The sequence below is a fragment of the Mesoplodon densirostris genome, chromosome 12 (assembly GCF_025265405.1).
Source record: "Mesoplodon densirostris isolate mMesDen1 chromosome 12, mMesDen1 primary haplotype, whole genome shotgun sequence".
Lineage (NCBI taxonomy): Eukaryota > Metazoa > Chordata > Mammalia > Artiodactyla > Ziphiidae > Mesoplodon > Mesoplodon densirostris.
The window spans coordinates 50365562-50386750 of record NC_082672.1 but is presented as its reverse complement, the minus strand read 5'-3'; the positions used below and the strand labels follow the sequence as shown (position 1 = coordinate 50386750).

At 37.6% G+C, this 21189-nt stretch overlaps 1 protein-coding gene across 1 annotated transcript in view; it reads left to right on the top strand.

The window, feature by feature from the left end:
* FIG4 (FIG4 phosphoinositide 5-phosphatase) overlaps positions 1-21189 on the top strand; it is a 139355-nt gene that overhangs the window by 31983 nt on the left and 86183 nt on the right. The window contains exons 4-10 of the mRNA XM_060115196.1: positions 2390-2546; positions 5893-5943; positions 10717-10865; positions 14074-14202; positions 16694-16794; positions 18053-18215; positions 18659-18756. Coding sequence (XP_059971179.1) covers positions 2390-2546; positions 5893-5943; positions 10717-10865; positions 14074-14202; positions 16694-16794; positions 18053-18215; positions 18659-18756 — 848 coding nt within the window. The remainder of the gene's footprint in view (positions 1-2389; positions 2547-5892; positions 5944-10716; positions 10866-14073; positions 14203-16693; positions 16795-18052; positions 18216-18658; positions 18757-21189) is intronic.

The following is a 21189-nucleotide window of genomic DNA, read 5'->3' as shown; positions in this document are numbered from 1 at the left end:
TCCATTGTTATTTGGCAGCCAGCAGGAGGCTTGGGAGACCACTGGATGGGATCTTGAGCATCCCTCACGTAGTTGTCTTATCTGGTCCTGGGGCACTCGGATGGAGTCGGTGGCTGGTGGCCTGTAGTCCTTACTACTCTCAGCTCTGTGACCATCCAGCCCCTTTTGATATATGTCCTTTTCCTGCCTGTGTCACCTGTCAGAAGATACTCTTGTAAGCTGCTACTACAATGTGTCATTATAGCAGACTAAGTGATGGACTCAGTTATTCTTTAAAGCAACACCCTTAGAAACAGATTGCAGATCCAAGGTACAGGGAAAACAACAATAAAGTGTGAGCCTCAGACTAGTAAGGGAACAGTAGATTTGGTGTTAGAGAGTCACTTTGGTCCCTTGTGGTTTTTTTTTTTTTTTTTTTTTTTTTTGCGGTATGCAGGCCTCTCACTGTTGTGGCCTCTCCCGTTTCAGAGCACAGGCTCCGGACGCGCAGGCTCAGTGGCCATGGCTGACGGGCCCAGCCGCTCCGTGGCATGTGGAATCTTCCCGGACCGGGGCACGAACCCGTGTCCCATGCATCGGCAGGCGGACTCTCAACCACTGCGCCACCAGAGAAGCCCCCTTGTGGTTTTTGATAATTCTCTACCAGAGTGCTGTTCTCCCTGAAGGCTTTTTTTTTTTTTTTGGCGGTACGCGGGCCTCTCACTGTTGTGGCCTCTCCCGTTGCAGAGCACAGGCTCCGGATGCACAGGCTCAGTGGCCATGGCTCACGGGCCCAGCCCCTCTGCGGCATGTGGGATCTTCCCGGACCGGGGCACGAACCCGTGTCCCCTGCATCGGCAGGCGGACTCTCAACCACTGCGCCACCAGGGAACCCCTTTTGGGTGTTTTTATGCTGCTCCCAAGACCCTTAACTTTGTAGGTTTTAGCCTTCTAAAAGGATAACTGCTTCCTAACTTGCTTTTAATGAGATTGACAGTAGCTTTTTCTCCTATCTTAAATCCTTTAGCTTTAGTCAGGGAATTTTTAGCTAGTCTCCAAGGGGAGGTGGGGAGGAGCATAAACGAACATTTTTTAAAAATGTGCTTTGTGGATCTCTCAAATATAAGTATTTTTCATGGTTTTAATAGAAGTAGCCAGGTTCATAAAATCCCTGAGGTGTCTTTTATATATTTTGGCTCTTTTATGTTAATATGTTCAATTACTAATTTTCTTTTTTGTCAGTTAAGAATAACAAGACACAGACAATGGGTATTTGCCAATTATAGAGCAACCATTTATAGCACCAAGATCCTAGCTCAGGCTTTATAGAGTGTAACACTCAGAGAGAGAGAGAGAAAAAGAGAGCGAGTGAGTACACCCACACATGCACATAAGAAAGTTAGTTTTGAAAAATGGTTATGCTGTATATAAGATCCTTGGCTGAGTTTTTCTTTCAGTGCTTTGAATATGTTATCCCACAGCCCTCTGGCCTCTACTGTTTCTGTTGGGCAGTCAGCTGTAAGTGACCGTACCTGACTCACGCTGTCAGTGAGTGGGGGTGATGGGATCCAGTATTTGTGCTGGGGTAAAGCCTCCACTCTACAAGTAGGACTGGTTAGAAGAAAGGAGCCCCCAGTTTCAGATGTGCTTGCCTGGAATAGAGCGTCTGCAGCACAGAGCTGGAAGGAATGGGAAATGCTGGTGCCCTGCACCTCCTGAGCAGAAACCAAGGCTCTAGACTGAGAGCTGGGGAGGGAGGAAGTGGTACTGTCTTTTTTGGCGACACCTGCCGGGAGTAGATATTCTGTCCCACTGAATTGGGAGAAGGGTGTAGAAGGGAAACAAATTATGGTTCGTATGTCACAGACTTGCTGTTCTTTCCAAGATCTAGTAGATTTTCTTGAATAAATGTTTCTCCATTTGCTGTATGCCATTAGGAGAATTTCCAGAAACTTTCAATGTTTTGTTTTGTTTTTATAATTTTTACCAGTTGTGGTTGTTTCACTGGGGAGAGGCTCTGCTGAGCTCCTCACGTAACCGGTTCAGAAGTGTTCCCCTCCCTCTCCCCCCAGCCAACAAGAGAGTTAGTTTTAACTCCCAAAGCAAAAGTTCTGGGAGCCAGAACATTTTTAACCAAGACTGTGTGGTTACTAGTGTGTTGCTGAAAACTTAGTGCTGCTGAACATTAATACATATGGTCTTTCTTTAATCAAGTTGTTTAGAGCAATATTTTTAAGTGAGATAAATATTTCTAGAGAATAATTGTAAGACAACCGAAAATTTGTATGGCTGTAAATCATAGAAATAATAAAGTAGGAAATGTGTCAAAAGTCTTCTGCCCTTTAGACATGTATCTAAAAGCATTACTAAGTTTAGGAAATGTATTTATCTTTCTTTTTTTGTTGTGTAGGTTTTGTCAGGTTTTTAGAAGGCTATTATATTGTGTTAATAACCAAAAGGAGGAAGATGGCAGATATTGGAGGTCATGCAATATATAAGATTGAAGATACAAATATGATCTATATACCCAATGATTCTGTACGGATTACTCATCCTGATGAAGCTAGGTATGTACTGGTGGTAACTGCTATTTTTTTTTACCTGGTAGACCAATTAGAAAATAAAACGTAGTCAAAAGATTATAAATGTTATGTTAAAATGTAAAATACTGGCTCAGAATGCTACAGCTTTTGTTCAAGGGCTATTAAAAACCCTCCGTTAAAACAATTGATTTGGGCAAGAATCAACAATGGCTCCTAAAACCATTAGGTGAGAGGTTATTATTGAGGAACAGATATTCACTCAGTCTCAACATACCATACTCCATAACTATCTTTATTATTTACAAAGAGAAAAAAATGACAAACATACTTACCAAATGATCAAACTTAGCATCACCAATAATGAGACAAAACTGACATTATTTGCCTCTTAACGTGAAGCAGTGGGAAGGACACCCACTACCTGTGTAGTTTTCTTACTAAAAATATTTAACTTGAATCTAAGCATGAGGAAATAATCAGATAAATCCATATTGTGGGACTTTCTGTAAGACACTGGCCTGGACCCTTCAAAAATGTCAATGTCGTGCAACACAGGAAGAGCCAGAGAGTTGTTCTAGAGTTTAGAATAGACATGACAAGTGCAACACTTGAATTTCTGTTAGATCCTGGATTAAAACATGCGTGCATGCTCATGTACGCGTGCATGCGCGCACACACACAGAGCTATAAGGGACTCTACTGGAACAGTTTGTATATGGACTATATACTAGGGGATATTGGATCAGTATTAAATTTTGGGTCTATAATGATATTGTGGTTACTCAGGAGATTGTCCTTGTTCATAATAGATATATAATAAAATACTTAAGACTGAGGTTTCATCATGTCTGCTACTTACTGTAAATGGTTTAGAAAAATAAAATGTACATGTGTATTTAAGGAGAGAATGTATGTTTGTATAAATGTATAACAAGAAATGTTCAACAGTGAATTTAGGTGAAGGATATCCTGCTGTTTATTACACTATTTTTTCCCCCAATTTTTCTGTGGATTTGAAACCTTTAAAAAGTTTTGGGGGGAAATTACTGGAACCTTGGGCATGTGGGGAAAGGCTATCAATAAATTAATAAAATGATAGAGAAAAGACTAGAATTGGTTTATTTTAATATTATAAAGGTTAAAATGGAACAAAGTTAGGCATGCTTATAAGTTTTTAGGGAAGGTAACAGTTTAGATTTTAATTACACTCAGTACTTTCATAGTGTTGTTCTAGATACATGAACCGGAATTTAAAGGTGGTGTGGCTCTCTTGTTTAAGACCCTCTTAGATAGTGGTTTTCTGGACCTTTGTGACATTGTCTGTGGTATTTGGAAGTGGAGTATTTAAAAAATAAGTTGTTTACACGAGGGTAAGTAGAGTTTACCGGGTAGAGTGGACTTTTGTCTTACACTAACTGAAAAAAATTATGTCTCTTGTAGCTTATAGGCAGGCATAGTATATTGAATAAAAGTGAATCAGAGAGGAATCCAAAAAAAATGATACAAATGGACTTATTTACAAGACAGAAATAGACTCACAGACATAAGAAACAAATTTATGGTTGCCAGAGGGGAAGGGAAACAAATTTATGGCTACCAGAGGGGAAGGGGGGGCGATAAATTATGAATTTGGGATTAACAGATACACACTACTATATATAAAATAGATAAAAAACAAGGACCTACTGTATAGCACAGGGAACTATATTCAATATCTTGTAGTAACCTATAATGGAAAAGAATCTGAAAGAGTATGTATGTATGTATATGTGTGTGTGTATATATATAACTGAATCACTTTGCTGTACACTTGAAACATTGTAAATCAACAGTACTTCAATAAAAAATAAATTAATTTAAAAAAGTGAATCAGATAGGCCAGTGCATATAAATCAAAGGGATGGGGAAAAATTGAAGAGGTTTATATTATTTATAAGCCTCATCTTTATGATTCTTTAGCTGACAATAGTAAAACAAATTACGTTCTTCTATATAGTGATATGACTATCTTTAAAGAGTGAACTTACCTTGTGATTAATATTGTGTAGTAAATGGAATAATCCAGAATAAGATACAATTATATTAATAGCTTGTTATAGGTGGACTTATACTATTACTGGATAGGTAAACTTTTACCATACTTACAAAACTATGTAATTCAATAATGCATTTAAGTAAAAATGTTTGGTATGATATTAGGAAATAAAGTACTGTAAAACATTTCATACAGAATGATAAGTAGAGGTTACCCCTCTAATGTATGGTTGTATCAACATTATAAAGTTTGCTAGAGCAGTTCACCATGTTAAAATATTGTTGGGAAAAATTATGATTATCTTAATATATGTAGAAAATATATTTGAGGGAATTCCCTGGCTGTCCAGTGGTTAGGACTCCACGCTTTCACTGCCGAGGGCACAGGTTCGATCCCTGGTTGGGGAACTAAGATCCTGCAAGTCGCACGGCGTGGCCAAAAAATATGTATGTGTGTGTGTGTGTGTGTGTGTGTGTGTGTGTGTGTGTATTTATATATATTTTTCATATATATATATATGACAAATTCAATACCCATTTGTTATCAGTGTCTTTAAAAGGTTGAAATGAATATGAAAAAGTGTTAACATTTATTAATCCTGAGTGGTAGATACATGGACATTTTATTCTGAACTTTTTTTTTCAGTTAAAAAAAACTTTTCAGCTTAAAATTATGGTGACCCACAAACATTTGTGCTTGTTTTTGTTCCTCCACTCTCTCCAACCTCAAAGCATATTGTGAAAACAAGAACAGTATTTACTTCTGTCTGGCCCAAAGTCTAAGCGCCCTATGTATGTAAGGGCATGACTTTCCCTCTCTGGCATAATCAGTGATGAGGAAATGGTCAAACTAAAGTTAAGGGTCTCAAGTGATGATCAGGATACTTAGAAATTGCCCCAGATGAAATCTCTTCTCCAGTTATGGATTGAATTTCTCAGTTTCAATGAGTGTATTTATAAATATAAATGTATATATATATGTATATGTTAAGCTATGAACAAATAATGGTGTTGTGTGAATGCAGTATGCTTTGGGGTTTTTTGGTCATTTTTTTCCCCAGTTTTATTGAGATAAAATTGACATACATCACTGTGTTAGTTTAAGGTGTTCAGCATAATGGTTTGACTTAGATATTGTGAATTGATTACCGCAGTAGGTTTAGTTAGCATCTGTCATCTCATATAGATACAATAAAAAGGAAAAGAAAAAAAAGAAGAAAATTTCTTTCCTTGTTATGAGGACTCAGGATCTACTCTCTTAACTTTCATGTATATCATATAGCAGTGGTAACTATAGTCATCAGGTTGTTAACTATAGTCATCATTTTTTTTTTAGGTATCTACGAATATTTCAAAATGTGGACCTGTCCAGCAATTTTTACTTTAGGTATGTTTGAGCTGAATTTTCCTCTTATCAGTCTCTTAAATGTTTATATATAATTTTCCATAGGGTAAAAACAGAATCAGTAGTACTTAAGTTATTCTTTTTTTTTTTTTTTTTTTTTTTTTTGCGGTATGCGGGCCTCTCACTGTTGTGGCCTCCCCCGTTGCGGAGCACAGGCTCCGGACGCGCAGGCTCCGGACGCGCAGGCTCAGCGGCCATGGCTCACGGGCCCAGCTGCTCCGCGGCATATGGGATCCTCCCAGACCGGGGCACGAACCCGTATCCCCTGCATCGGCAGGCGGACTCTCAACCACTTGCGCCACCAGGGAGGCCCTATTCTTTTTTTTAAAATAGCCAAAAATTTTCATCTGAAATAGTACAAATACAAGTATTTCCTCCTTTTAAATATCTGATATTTGAAATTTTGAATGGATAAATTTTAATTATTCTCACTATAAAAATCATCTTTATTAGGATTTTAAGGAAATATTCTTATTTTTTAGTTTTGAACTACAAAAATGAAATCTACAATCTATATACAGAGTTGTAACAGTTTCACAGTTTTCAATTTAACAATCTAGCAAAATTAGGTAAAAATAAATTCAAAATAGGAAGAACTGTTGAAATACCAACATACCCGCTATTGGCATTGTAAATTACTAATTTTCCTGGAGAGGAACGTAGCATTAAGTATATAGGAAAATATGCCTGAAGGTAATAAATCAGGAGAGAAAATATTAATCCTTATTTGTAAAGGGACATTAATAGCTTCTCTATTTATCATGGCCCAAACAAGCAAACCAACCAACACAGGGACAACCCAAATATCGATAATTGAAAAATAAGCAAGCAAATTATAGCAGAACATCGTGATAAAATATTATACCACTGATGATGTGACCAATATGCAGGCCAGGTAAATAGAATTTTCCATGTAGCCTAATAACTTTCTATCAGCTATAATGTTCAAAGTAAAAAGTAGAACATAAATAGCATAGAGCAATAAGGACTTGAGTCATGGGACTAGAAGAGGACCCAGAGTGCTGTAGCTATTGGTATTACATACTTTTGGGGTACTTTGCATTATTTTAAATTTATTTTTAAACTGTTAATATAGTTAACCATTTCTTTATGAAATAAAGAAAAACTTGTCTACTGTGTAGAGTGGATTATGTCTTCATTGATGTGAAACCGAAGACAATTAATTTAGCAATAGTATAGTGAAGGGCTCCTAAAGTAGTTTTTTCTTCCACAATTGTTTATTGAAAGTATATTTCCATTGTATTTGTTTCCATCATTTGCTTTTCAGCCTTTATTGCTTAATTATATTTATAGTCTCTGCGAGTTATTACTGAAGCTCAGTGGTACCATTAGAAATGGTCTTCTGCTTCACAGTTTTCAACTTCGTCTGCATCCCCATACTGAGTTCTGAACAAGTTATTCCATAAGTAAATATATGAGGTTAAAGACTTCTGAAAAGGTTATACTGCATTGTTATGATTCAGCTAGAATAAAGCAGGAAGAATTGATTGTTAAAAGTAAAAGCCCAGCTTCTCTCCACCCCCCAGCTTTATTGAGATATTATTGACATATCTAAGTTTCAGTTGTACAGTGTGATGATTGATACATATATAGATACATGTATATATTGCAAAATGATTACCACAATAAGTTTAGTTAACACCTTCATCCAATCACACAGTTGTGATTGTGTGTCTGTGTGTGTGTGCATGTAGTGATAACATTTAAGATTTACTCCCTTAACAAATTTCAAGTATATAATTTAGTATTGTTAATTATAGTTACCATGCTCTGTACATTAGATATCCAGATCTTATTTATCTTATGGCTAAGAGTTTGTACCCTTTGACCAACATTTCTCCATTCCTCCCCCTGCCACTGGCAACTACTGTTCTACTCTCTCATTCTGTAAGTTCAGCTTTTTAAGATTCCACATGTAAATGAGAACATAGTCTTTGTCTTTGTCTGTCTAACTTATTTCACTCAGCATAATGCCCTCCAGGTCCATCCATGTTGTTGCAAAAGGCAAGATTTCCTTTTTTATGGCCAAATGATAACCCACTATTTATATACGCCACATTTTTTTATCCATTCATCTGTTAATGGACTCAGGTTGTTTCCATGTCTTGGCTATTGTCATTAATTCTGCAGTGGGCATAGGGGAGCAGATATCTCTTTGAGATAGTGATCTCGTTTCCTTTGGATATGTACCCAGAAATGGAATTGCTGGATCATATGGTAGTTTATTTTTAATTTTTTAAAATTTTATTTTTTAAATTTTATTTATTTATTGTTTTTGGCTGCATTGGGTCTTCGTTGCTGTGCGCGGCCTTTTCTCTGGTTGCTGCGAGCGGGGGCTACTCTTCGTTGCGGTGCGCGGGCTTCTCATTGTGGTGGCTTCTCTTGTTACAGAGTACGGTCTCTAGCCACGCAAGCTTCAGTAGTTGTGGCATGGGGCTCAGCAGTTGTGGCTCGTGGGCTCTAGAGCACAGGCTCAGTAGTTGTGGCACACGGGCTTAGTTGCTCCATGGCGTATGGGATCTTCCTGGACCAGGGCTTGAACCTGTGCCCCCGGCATTGGCAGGCGGATTCCCAACCACTGAGCCACCAGGGAAGCCCTATTTTTAATTTTTTGAGGAACCTCCATTCTGTTTTCCATAGTGGCTGCACCAGTTTACATTCCCACCAGCAGTGCAAAAGGCTCTCTTTTCTCTACATCCTTGCCAACACTTACTGTTTCTTTGTTTGTTTTATAATAGCCATTCTAATAGGTATGAGGTAATATCTCACTGCGGTTTTGATTTGCATTTCTCTACTGTGATGTTGAGCAACTTTTCATGCACTTCTTGGCCATTTGTATGTCTTCTTTGGAAAAATGTCCATTCAATATCCATTCAAGTCTTAAAATTGGATTATTTGTATGTTTGCTGTTAACTTGTATGAGTTCCTTATGTATTTTAGCTATTAACCCCTTAATAGTTAGATGGTTTGCAAATATTTTCTTCCATAAGTTGCCTTTTTGCTGACTCTTTTTCTGTGTAGAAGCTTTTTAGTTTGTTTATTTTTGCTTTTATTGCTTGCTCTTTTGGTGTCATATCCAAAAAATATCTTTGTCAATAACAGTGTCAAGGAAATTTTCTCCTATGTTTTCTTTTAATAGTTTTATAGTTTTGGGTCTTACATTTAAGGCTTTAATCCATTTTGAGTTAATTTTTTGTGAGTGGTGTAATACAGGGGTCCAATTTCATTCTTCTGCTGGTGGTTGTCCAGTTTTCCCAGCACCACTTATTGAAGAGACTATCATTTCTCCATTAGTCTTTTTGGCTCCCCTGTCAAATATTAGTTGACTATATAGGAGTGGGTTTATTTCTGGGCTCTCAATTCTATCCCATTAGTCTAGGTGTCTTTTTTATGTCAGTAACACACTGTTTTGAATGCTATAGCTTGGCAGTAAGGTTTGAAATCAGGAAGTTTGATGCCTCCAGCTTTGTCCTTCTTTCTTAAGATTGCTTTGGCTATTAAGAGTCCTTTGTAGTTCCATACAAATTTTAGAATTGTTTTTTTCTATTCCTGTGGAAAATGTCATTGGAATTTTGACAGGGATTGTATTGAATCTATAGATGGCCTTGGGTAGTATGGACATTTAAACAATATTAATTCTTCTGTTCCATGAACACTGGATATCTTTCCATTTATTTGTGTCTTATTTTTTTCATCCATGTCTTATAATTTTTAGTGTACAGATCTCTTACCTCCTTTGTTAAATTTATTCCTAAGTATTTTTTATGCTCTTGTAAATGCAATTGAAAAACCAACTTTTTAATACAGATTTTACCCCTGTGAGATTAGATGCTAGTAAAACTAATGGCTCTATGAAGCAAATGTGGTAAAATTTAATTTCACAGATGAAATAAATCAATTTCAAACAAATAAATAGTAAACCAATAAATTTGATAATTAATAAATTAATGAAGAAATAATTAAAATATGTGTGTGAGTCTTCAGACAAAATTGTAACCATCTTAAAGTATGACTAAAATACTTTCAAATTTGTATAGACCTAAAGAATTCTAGATACTGTCTGAAATTCTGTGCTAAAATATATCTAGGGATATATATATATATATATATATATATATATATATATATATATAGCTAGAGATACTTATAAAAATTGTTAATTTTGTGCAAATTTTGTTTGCACAGACTGTTACAATTTTTTGGATGACTATTATGCTTTTCAAACATATTTTACCGTGATGGCTTCTGTTATTTGCTTATTCTTGTTTTATTACTAAGTCAGTTATGGTACCACCAGTAATAATTAATAGAATTCTTTTCATTCATAGGTAAACTAGAGTACAGACCATGCACTGTTGCAGTGGATATTGTAACATTTTTAATACTCCATTCAGATATATATGAGAGTGTGACCCCTTTGTACAAAGCCCTGAAGTTAGATTAATTTCAGCGTGAAGCAAAAAATGCACATTGCAAATCAATTAATGTAGGTTACTCACATTGTATTGTATATTTCTAGTTATGCAAATGCTTAAGTCATGCAGTGATTTTTAAATTTCCAATTATATTCATGGTTTACTGTGTTTTAATGTGCTTATTTGTACAGCATTGCTTCCAAGGAAACTAACAGGTGATAAGTAATTTAGTTCATAGGTTTTACTTCCTCCTGGGAGCCAAGACTATGAAATATGTTTTGCTTTTCTAATTCTTATTAAGTTTCAGTTCTTTTCTCAGTTACAGCTATGATTTGTCCCACTCACTTCAATATAATCTCACTGTCTTGCGTATGCCCCTGGAGATGTTAAAGTCAGAAACGACCCAGACTCGCCAGGAGAGTTTCGACATCTTTGAAGATGAAGGATTAATTACACAGGGTGGAAGCGGTAGGTGGTTTTCAGCACATCCAATATGTGTTAATGTGGCATCTATGAAATGGCATCTCATTAAATTCACTCACATTTCCCTCATATTTCTCCTTTCCTCTTTGCTCTTTGTCCTTATGTCAAGTTGTTTCAGGTATATGAACTTGACCAATTCATTTTTATAGAGATCATGCATCACCAAATGAATTTCATTTGTGGGCAAGCCAGAAGATTGTATACCTATGTTTTCTAGCAAAATTTCATGCACCTTTTATGGAATACATTCAGTTTAGTCTTTGAATGGAGAATTTTCTTTTTAAATATTGGAGAATACACACCACTGCCATATTTTTCTTCATAGAGACCAATTGTGTATGGATTGAGTTTTAGAAAACAGTTACCATGGCTTGCCTATTGCATCCTAGACATTTATATGTCATATCTCTAATCCTCATAAAAACTCTGCTCAGTAGGTATAATGCTACTTTGAAAGAAATAAAGGCTAAGTAGGAAACTGAGGCCTAGAGATTAAGAGCACAAGGCCAGTGGCGCAGTGCTGGTGGCGCAGTGCTGGTGGCGCAGTGGTTGAGAGTCTGCCTGCCGATGCAGGAGACATGGGTTCGTGCCCCAGTCCGGGAGGATCCCACGTGCCGCGGAGCGGTTGGGCCCGTGAGCCATGGCTGCTGAGCCTGCACGTCCGGAGCCTGTGCTCCGCAACAGGAGAGGCCACAACAGTGAGAGGCCCACGTACTGCAAAAAAAAAAAAAAAAAAAGAGCACAAGGCCAATGTCTAGAGGAACCATTGCAATAGGTCAGAGGCTGTTCTGACTTTGATTGGTCTCAACTTGCCCCTCTGGTCCCTCACAAGCCCTGCTTCTGTCAGGACCATTGTGGGATTACTGCAGGACCTGTGTGTGACTAGTCTAGGATGACCCTGGACATCTGGGACTAACCAGTCACAGAATAGAATTGGTACCTTTATCCCTAGATTTGGGCCTTGGTCTAGAAATCTAAAGCCAGAGACATTGCTAGAGTTAATGTTGTAAAGGAATAGCTTCAAACTTAAGACAGTTTAGCTAAATTGGGCTTACTATGGAAACATAAAAAGTCAGTAGTGTCTTTGGGTGCCTTCCTCAGTGCGACTTCTATATAGTGATGGGGATGTGAGTGCAGAGGTAGAATGTAAGTTCCAGAAGGTTTGTCCTTACAGGACACACAGAAAGAGGCTGTACTCTGTTAGCATTTTGCCAAAGGTTCTGGTCTACTCTAAGAAGACTTAGACTGTTACTTAGACTGAATGCCATCTCTATTATTGCCTTGACTCTTGTTAGTTTATTAGATTGAATGTCTTTTGAGCTAAGGCCAAACCCAGTGCACCCTCCCTACCCCAAAACATCTAGATCACGTAAATTTGCCATGGTTCAGACATCTGGATTGTAACCTGTGCCACTAGAGACAGGTGGAGGGTAAAGTAATGTGTGCCTGAATATTTGTCACATCATTTCTTCTAAATATCATACTTAGTAATAGAAAAGCTAAAAGTATTACTAAATTTGCACTGTGTCTCATCTCACATCTGAATTTGAATATCTGTTCTGGGATCTGAATTAAGCCTCTGAAAGCTACTTAATTTTTTACTATCTGTCAAGCAGTTCTACTTGATAGATATGAATAACTGTGTATTGGGTTTTTATAGCTGCTATAAGAAATTACCACAAACTCAGTGACTTAAAACTATACAAATGTATTATCTTACGGAAGTCAGAAGTCCAAAAGAGGTCTCAGTGGACTAAAGTTAGAGTGCCAGCAAAGCTGTGTTCCTTTCTTGAGGCCCTAGGGAAAAATCCATTTTCTTGCCCTTTTCATCTTCAAAGCCAGCAATGGCCGGCCGAGGGTTTTCCCACATTCCATCACTCTGACACTCACACTCCTGTTTCCCCCTTTCACTTATAATGACCTGTGATTACATTGGGCCCACTTGGACAATCCAGAATAGTCTCCCCATCTTAAGGTCATCTGATTAGCAACCTTAATTCCATCTGCAACTTTAATTCCTTCTTGCCATTGTAACATAACATATTCACAAGTTCTGGTGATTAGGACATAGACATCTTTTCTGTAGGGGAGGGATGCATTATTCTCCTACTACACAGGGGGAAACTGATAGGAAAGAGAGGGTGTGGGTAATAGGTATCAGGGTAGGTAGAAAAGGAAAATAATACATTTTTTAAAAATCTCTAATGTGTCACACAGCATGTTAGTCACTTTGCATATATTTTTTTAATCTGAATAATATCTCTGCGGTGAGTAGTACCATCATTTCACAGTTTAGAAAATTGAGGTTCTGAGATGTTAAGTAACTTGCCAAAGGTCACAGAGCTGGTAAGTGACAAAGACGGGACTCCAATCCATTATTTATGCTCAGTGTAATGTCATTGAAGGGGTAGAGAAGGCTTAGTTTTTATGAATAAAACCAAAGTGTTTGTCATAGTGTATAAACACTCTTAACATACATGTTTTGAGAAGAAAAAGAGTATTGACTGCCTCTATCCAGAACTGTTAATGATCTTTTAAGCCATTATCTTTTAAATATACTTGTTTCTTATTTTGTACTTTATGTAAGTTTTGTAAAACTCATTGATGTTTAATACATTTATTTGGATATCCTGAAATCATGCTTGATGGAATTAGTTTTGTTGTATAGAAAAAGCTTGATATAACAACTACCATTTATGGAAGTATCAGTAAGACACCAGACTTGTTCTGAGCACTTTATGTGCATTATCAACTTACCTCATCTTTATAACAATCCCATGATACAGGCGCAAATGAGGAAACAGGGGCACTGGGAGTAAGTGACCCTCTTGGTCACACCCGTCACCCTGCTGATGGAGCAGAGCTCGGATTCGGACCCGGGCACTCAGACACCAGAGCCATGCTCCCAGCTGCTGTCCTTGCTGTCTCTCGGCCTTATTCATGTATTTGTACACGTCTCCTTAAGTTCCCAGCTGTTTTCTTCTCTCTTAGGTTAAAAACTCACAAATCAGAAAATGTGTGTTTTCTTTAACTTTGTACAGAATCAGCACAGTGTTCTGGGCAACGAGATGAGTTGTATCTACTGAAAACAGCAATGATATTAATCAGGCATTTTGAAATTAAAAACAAAAGTTTAAGAACTTAAATGTCAACCAATTTCCTTATCTTTCTGATACCAACTCTTATTTTTCAGGTGTATTTGGGATCTGTAGTGAGCCTTATATGAAGTACGTGTGGAACGGCGAACTTCTGGATATCATTAAAAATACTGTCCATCGTGACTGGCTGCTGTATATTATTCATGGGTTCTGTGGGCAGTCAAGTATCCTTTTTTAAAAAAATTAAGATACATATTATTAAACTTACGCTGTACCAATTTGTAGAAAGCTATGTATGAATTATAAGATTACAATTATCTATGCATCCAACAGAACCTGTGCATTCCACGTAGTTGAAATACAAACAGGAATGCAGATCTACTATGTATACAGACAAATAACAAGGAAGAAAACACTACGTGCATAGGAAGTGATACAGGTAGTAAGTATCATTCTTACCGGAGAGAAGGAGCAGAATCCCTGACAGGTGGGGAGGATGGGGCAGGCTCCCAGGGAAAGTTGAACTTGGCCTGGCCTCAGTCAAAAGGCAGGCCTTGGCAGTGAGATTGTGGATTGAGAAAGCACCATGAATGTGGAGATGGAAACGTTCATGGGAGTGTACTTGTGGTTTGTATATATCGATAAAACCCCTGGGAGGTACAGGGTAGTGGGAAGGAGATCGTTTAGGGGGAGTCAGACTGCCAGTCACCAGATTGCTTTGGTAGTCGGACCAAGGACTTTGGGTTTGGTGCTAGAGCTTTTGAAAGTTTTTTTTCAAGAGGGTAACATACAAATTAGTACTTAGGAAGCTTGAGTGGATAGCTATTTTCAAGGTGGATTAAGTAAAATGAGACTAGAACAAGGGGCACTTGTTAGGAAAAGATTGCAGTGGTTCAGGCATAATGTAATGAAGGTCTGGATTAGGGCATAATAGATTAAATAGACATAGGTTGAGCCTTGGGTTAAGCTGATGAATTCAGTTTTATAAATACCTTTTGTCCTTGTATTTAATTTCGCTATGATGAAACCTCTCAAGAATGTGCTATTATGTTATGAGGTTTAGGAAGGCAGTGTCTTCTTTCTAGAAGTGGTGTTTAGGTTTTTCCTGTCCCCTTTTGAGATCATGTAGGGCATTTGTGCACCCAGCCTGCTTTCTAGTTGACGTTCTTCCTTGTGTACTAGGTTTTTAAAAAACTTAGAGTGAGGGCCTCCCTGGTGGCGCAAGTGGTTGAGAGTCCGCCTGCCGATGCAGGGGATACGGGTTCATGCCCCGGTCTGGGAGGATCCCATATGCCGCGGAGCGGCTGGGCCCGTGAGCCATGGCCGCTGAGCCTGCGCGTCCGGAGCCTGTGCTCCGCAACGGGGGAGGCCACAACAGTGAGAGGCCCGCATACCGCAAAAAAAAAAAAAAAAAAAAAAACTTAGAGTGAAAACTTCAAAGGAGTGGTTGTTTTGAGACCATTAAGTGGGTGAATGTGATGAAACAATATTATGCTTTCTTGCATCAGAACTTTTGGGAGGAGTGGAGTCAGGGGGTAGAGCTGGAGAGATTAGCCTTGATGTGGACCTGTGCTGCCTTCTTTGTGGCAAATGAGGGCAAGGAGAGGCTAGATGTAGATGCAGAGGACTTCTGGAATGAAGATGAGTGAGATTTGTGTGCTACACTTGAAATGGCTCATTACTTTATAATCATTTTCAACCAGTGGGTGGTATTATCTGCTTGATCATTCACTGAATAATGAGATTTGGCTCTGAATTACTCTTTCTGCTTCCAAAAGTAAAATGAACCTGTAAAAGCACACAGTTTTCACCACCAAGGACAATAAAAAGAATGTGCTACAGTTTCTAAGGACAGTTTCTAAAAGGTAATTCTAAACTGTTTTGTATTTCTCAAGAGCTAACTCAGGGCCTGGCATATATTAAGTACAATAAATTTTTTTTTAAAGTAGTGAATAGCAGCATAGATTATAATTGTAAAGCTCGTTAGTTGAAATGTTGACTCCAGTCTCCCAGTTATCAAGCATTTAATGAATTCTGGAAGTCTATAATGAGATCACAGTCATTGCTGTTTACTGAACGTTTGCTATAGGCCAGGCAGTAGTAACCATCACACACATTACCTAACCTAGTCTTCCTAACCACCTAATAAAATTGGTTACTTTTTTTAGTACTTACACCATTTTACAGAAGATGAAATGGAGGCTCAGAAAGTTAAATAAGGTGACATAATTAATAAACTTTATTTTGATTAAACAATTCCCAGTGTTCAGTTTTGCAGTTAGGTGACAAATTTGGGTACTCTCACTGTATTATACTAACTCCATTCCCTCAGAGTTACCTATTGCTTCATAATTCAAACACCCTGTTAAGTGACATTTGCTCACTTCGACAGGTATATGGTCTCTGAAGACTAAGGAAGGATTAGTTGTACCTGTTTACATCCATAAGGAGGGACCACAGGTCTTCCCTTGGCCGATAACCCTACATCTGGTTACCATTTCCTCTGAAGTTCATGGAAACCACTCCTTAGTGAGGTTCGTTTTTGCCTTAATACCTGCATAATTGGAAAGAACAGTTAGACCCAATGTTGTTCCATTCTTGGGTGGAGCCTTTTGGTGTTCTTTAACCTACTGGATAAAGTATATTGGGTATAATGATTCTCTTGGTTTGGTGTGACAGTCATGAATGGTAAACAGCTTTAACTTGATTTCCAAGAGCTGTTGATCTATGGACGACCTGTGTATGTCACTTTAATAGCTAGAAGATCCAGTAAGTTTGCTGGGACCCGTTTTCTCAAGAGAGGTGCAAACTGTGAGGTAAGATGGGAAAACAACAACACTGCTGGCAATTTAACTTTTTACATCAGCTTTGCTGGCGGGTGAAGGAAAGTGGAATTTTAGAAAGTGGAATTTCTTAGTTTGGGACATTATCAAGAGCATAATGAATTCTCTAGAGTATCGGAAACTTGTGAGAAATATGACTAATGTACAGATATTTTGAAAAATCAACTGTCTTAGAGTTATGCAATACCTTAGGGGGTTATGAAATGTCTAATGTTTTGGAGGATGAGTCATTTCTGTAATATATGAAAAAATGTAGTACCTATTTAGTGGAGAGACTAAAATAGCAAAGCACCTCCACCCAAGGAATAAATGGAAGGGAGCACTCATTGGGAATGCATCCTTGATCAAAAGACTGAGCAGAGCAAGGCATGGGAGACCCTTTACCCCCTTCCCTCTGCTTTAGTTTGGCTCAAGACAGACTCCTTCTCTACTCATCCCTAGAAAATAACAACAAATTTATCTGTCCTGCCTTCAGTCCCGTAATGTCCTTTGAGTGTTCCATCTCTCTTTGCAATAGACAACTTGAATCTTAGGCAGATGTGTGATTGAGTAGACAGATTGAGCAAGACATTGGGTTTTGATCCTGCCTTAAAATAGCAACATTTGTTCTTAAAATTATATCAACAATGAACATAGTTATAACTGGTGCTTTAAGAAAAAAGCAGAATTTTGCAACTCTATTTTTTACTTTTGAATATTTCAAGGTTAATTAAACAGGTACATTATTAATGCCTCTAAAATTATTCTTTGTCATATCATTCATATACTTTTATAGGTAAAGCTATCTGAAGATTTTTTTTTTCTCTCCGTCAGGCATCTTTTATTTGAATCTCACTCTTTCTTTTGTCCTTTTATTCCTCCTTGGTCTTCAGAATTGAATTTTCATATTTCACTGGTCTTCCTAACCTCCTGGATAATTTCATGTGATTTTTTTTTTTTTGGTCTCCTTCTCTGCCATTTATATCACTCAAGCTGTTCTCTATCTATTTCTTGTATTATTAGCTATTTAATTTGATTTTTCCCTTGTCTATTCTCTGCTATTTTTAATTGCTTCCTTTATTGCATTTTAATGATTTTCCTTTTTTTAATATGCACATTGAATGTTGATCAACATTTACCTCTTTTAAAACATTCTAAGACTAGGAATTATATTTTCATTGTGTACTTGACATTTTTTCCATTAAAAAATTCTAAGGATATAAAATATTTTTAAATGCATGTTTCTTTCCAGGGTGATGTTGCAAATGAAGTGGAAACTGAACAAATACTCTGTGATGCTTCTGTCATGTCTTTTACTGCAGGAAGTTATTCTTCTTATGTGCAAGTTAGAGGATCAGTTCCCTTATACTGGTCTCAGGACATTTCAACTATGATGCCTAAGCCACCTATTACATGTGCGTGGAACAGCCTTTTTTAATAGTAACTCTTCTTTACCCACATTTAGAGATAGTGAACTACTATCACAGAAATCTCGTAAATGCTTGGGTTTTAATGAAGTTTTAGTACTGAAAATTAGATCATTTAGAAGAAGGACTACTAATATTTTTATGCAATAACTTTTATATATGTATTTTAAATTTTGGCCACTAGTAAATTATTTATATTATAAAATATAAATGTAATTATTTATATTCAGAAATGTAAGAATCATTCAAATTCAATAAATATATGAAGAATGATTGATAAGCTCGAGAGGAATTTGAGACATGAAACTACCAGAAGATTAGTAGAATTGCATTTCTTTAAACATTATAATGCAAAACAAAACACTGTACTTCTTTTATTCTTTCCTTACAGTTTTCATTCTGGTACTTACTCATTTTTTTTGTCCCCCCAGTGGATCAGGCAGATCCATTTGCCCATGTGGCTGCCCTTCACTTTGACCAGATGCTTCAGAGATTTGGCTCCCCCATCATCATCTTAAATTTAGTGAAGGTATGACGTGCTATCTGTTTGGTTATGAAATTCGGTTACACTGGACAACATGGAGAGGTTTAACAAGCCTGCTTTGCCTCTCCCCAGAGGAGAGACTTGTGGATTTATCATGCTGTGATGGCTCATGGTGTCTGAACTGTCTGAGCCTCTATCCTTTGGCCTCTGATTCCATGTGGCCTCTTCCCTGGGTACGTGGGAGAATCCGTGGTGTGTTCCCTAGGGAAGAGAGCAATGAGCATGTCAGTCTCCTGATTTTCTGGGGTGAACTAGGTGCGGGTGAAATTCTGCCTCAGCTTCTAGGACAGCTTGGAGAAGGAAGCATGGAGATGAAACAGCCACAGCCTAGCCTTGATACAACCACTTCTGTTGACCATCCACAAGATCTGCTGGGCAAGATAATATGTGGTAATGGGATCTAAAGACTAGATTCAGAAATTGGGTGTGGTTGTAGCTCAAGGATCAGGTGCACAGAGTGGTGGTCTGGCTTCATAATTCTGTGCTTCCTTGTCAGAGTACACTGTCTGGTCAACGTATCTTGTGTATATGAGTAGGCAGTCAGGTCAAAGGCCTGGGGTAGAGGGCAGGGCGACTAGATAAGAAGAAATAAAAGGAATCCAAATCGAAAAGAAGAAGTAAATCTGTCACTGTTCACAGATGACATGATACTATACACAGAGAATCCTAAAGATGTTACCAGAAAACTACTAGAGCTAATCAATGAACTTGGTAATGTAGCAGGTTTCAAAATTAATGCACAGAAATCTCTTGCATTCTTGTACACTAATGATGAAAAATCTAAAAGAGAAATTAAGGGAACACTCCCATTTACCATTGCAACAAAAAGAATAAAATACCTAGGAATAAACCTACCTAAGGAGACAAGAAATCTATATGCAGAAAACTATAAGACACTGGTGAAAGAAATTAAAGATGATAGAAACAGATGGAGAGATACCATGTTCTTGGATTGGAAGAATCAACATTGTGAAAATGACTATACTACCCAAAGCAATCTACAGATTCAGTGCAATCCCTATCAAACTACCAATGGCATTTTTCACAGAGCTAGAACAAAAAATTTCACAATTTGTATGGAAACACAAAAGACCCCAAACAGCCAAAGCAATCTTGAGAATGAAAATCGGAGCTGGAGGAATCAGGCTCCCAGAGTTCAGACTATACTACAAAGCTACAGTCATCAAGACAGTATGGTACTGGCACAAAAACAGAAATACAGATAAATGGAACAGGATAGAAAGCCCAGAGATAAACCCATACACATGTTGTCACCTTATCTTTGATAAAGAAGGCAAGAGTATACAATGGAGTAAAGATAGCCTCTTCAATAAGTGGTGCTGGGAAAACTGGACAGCTACATGTAAAAGAATGAAATTAGAACACTTCCTAACACCATACACAAAAATAAGCTCAAAATGGATTAAAGACCTAAATGTAAGGCCAGACACTATCAAACTCTTAGAGGAAAACATAGGCATGTACACTCTATGACATAAATCACAGCAAGATCCTTTTTGACCCACCTCCTAGAGAAATGGAAATAAAAACAAAAATAAACCAATGGCACCTAATGAAACTTCAAAGCTTTTGCACAGCAAAGGACACCATAAACAAGACCAAAAGACAACCCTCAGAATGGGAGAAAATATTTGCAAATGAAGCAACTGGCAAAGAATTAATCTCCAAAATTTACAAGCAGCTCATGCAGCTCAATAACAAAAAAACAACCCAATCCAAAAATGGGCAGAAGGCCTAAATAGATATTTCTCCAGAGAAGACATACAGATTGCCAACAAACACATGGAAGAATGATCAACATCACTAACCATTAGAGAAATGCAAATCAAAACTACAATGAGGTATCACCTCACACCAGTCAGAATGGCCATCATCAAAAAATCTACAAACAATGAATGCCAGAGAGGGTGTGGAGAAAAGGGAACCCTCTTGCGCTGTTGGTGGGTATGTAAATTGATACAGCCACTATGGAGAACAATATGGAGGTTCCTTAAAAAACTACAAATAGAACTACCATACGACCCAGCAATCCCACTACTGGGCATATACCCTGAGAAAACCATAATTCATAAAGAGTCACGTACCACAATATTCATTGCAGCTCTATTTACAATAGCCAGGACATGGAAGCAACCTGTGTCCATTGACAGATGAATGGATAAAGAAGATGTGGCACACATATACAATGAAATATTACTCAGCCATAAAAAGAAATGAAATTGAGTTATTTGTAGTGAGGTGGATGGACTTAGAGACTGTCATACAGAGTGAAGTAAGTCAGAAAGGGAAAAACAAATACTGCATGCTAACACATATATATGGAACCAAGAAAAAAAAATGGTTCTGAAAAACCTAGGGGCAGGACAGGAATAAAGACACAGACATAGAGAATGGACT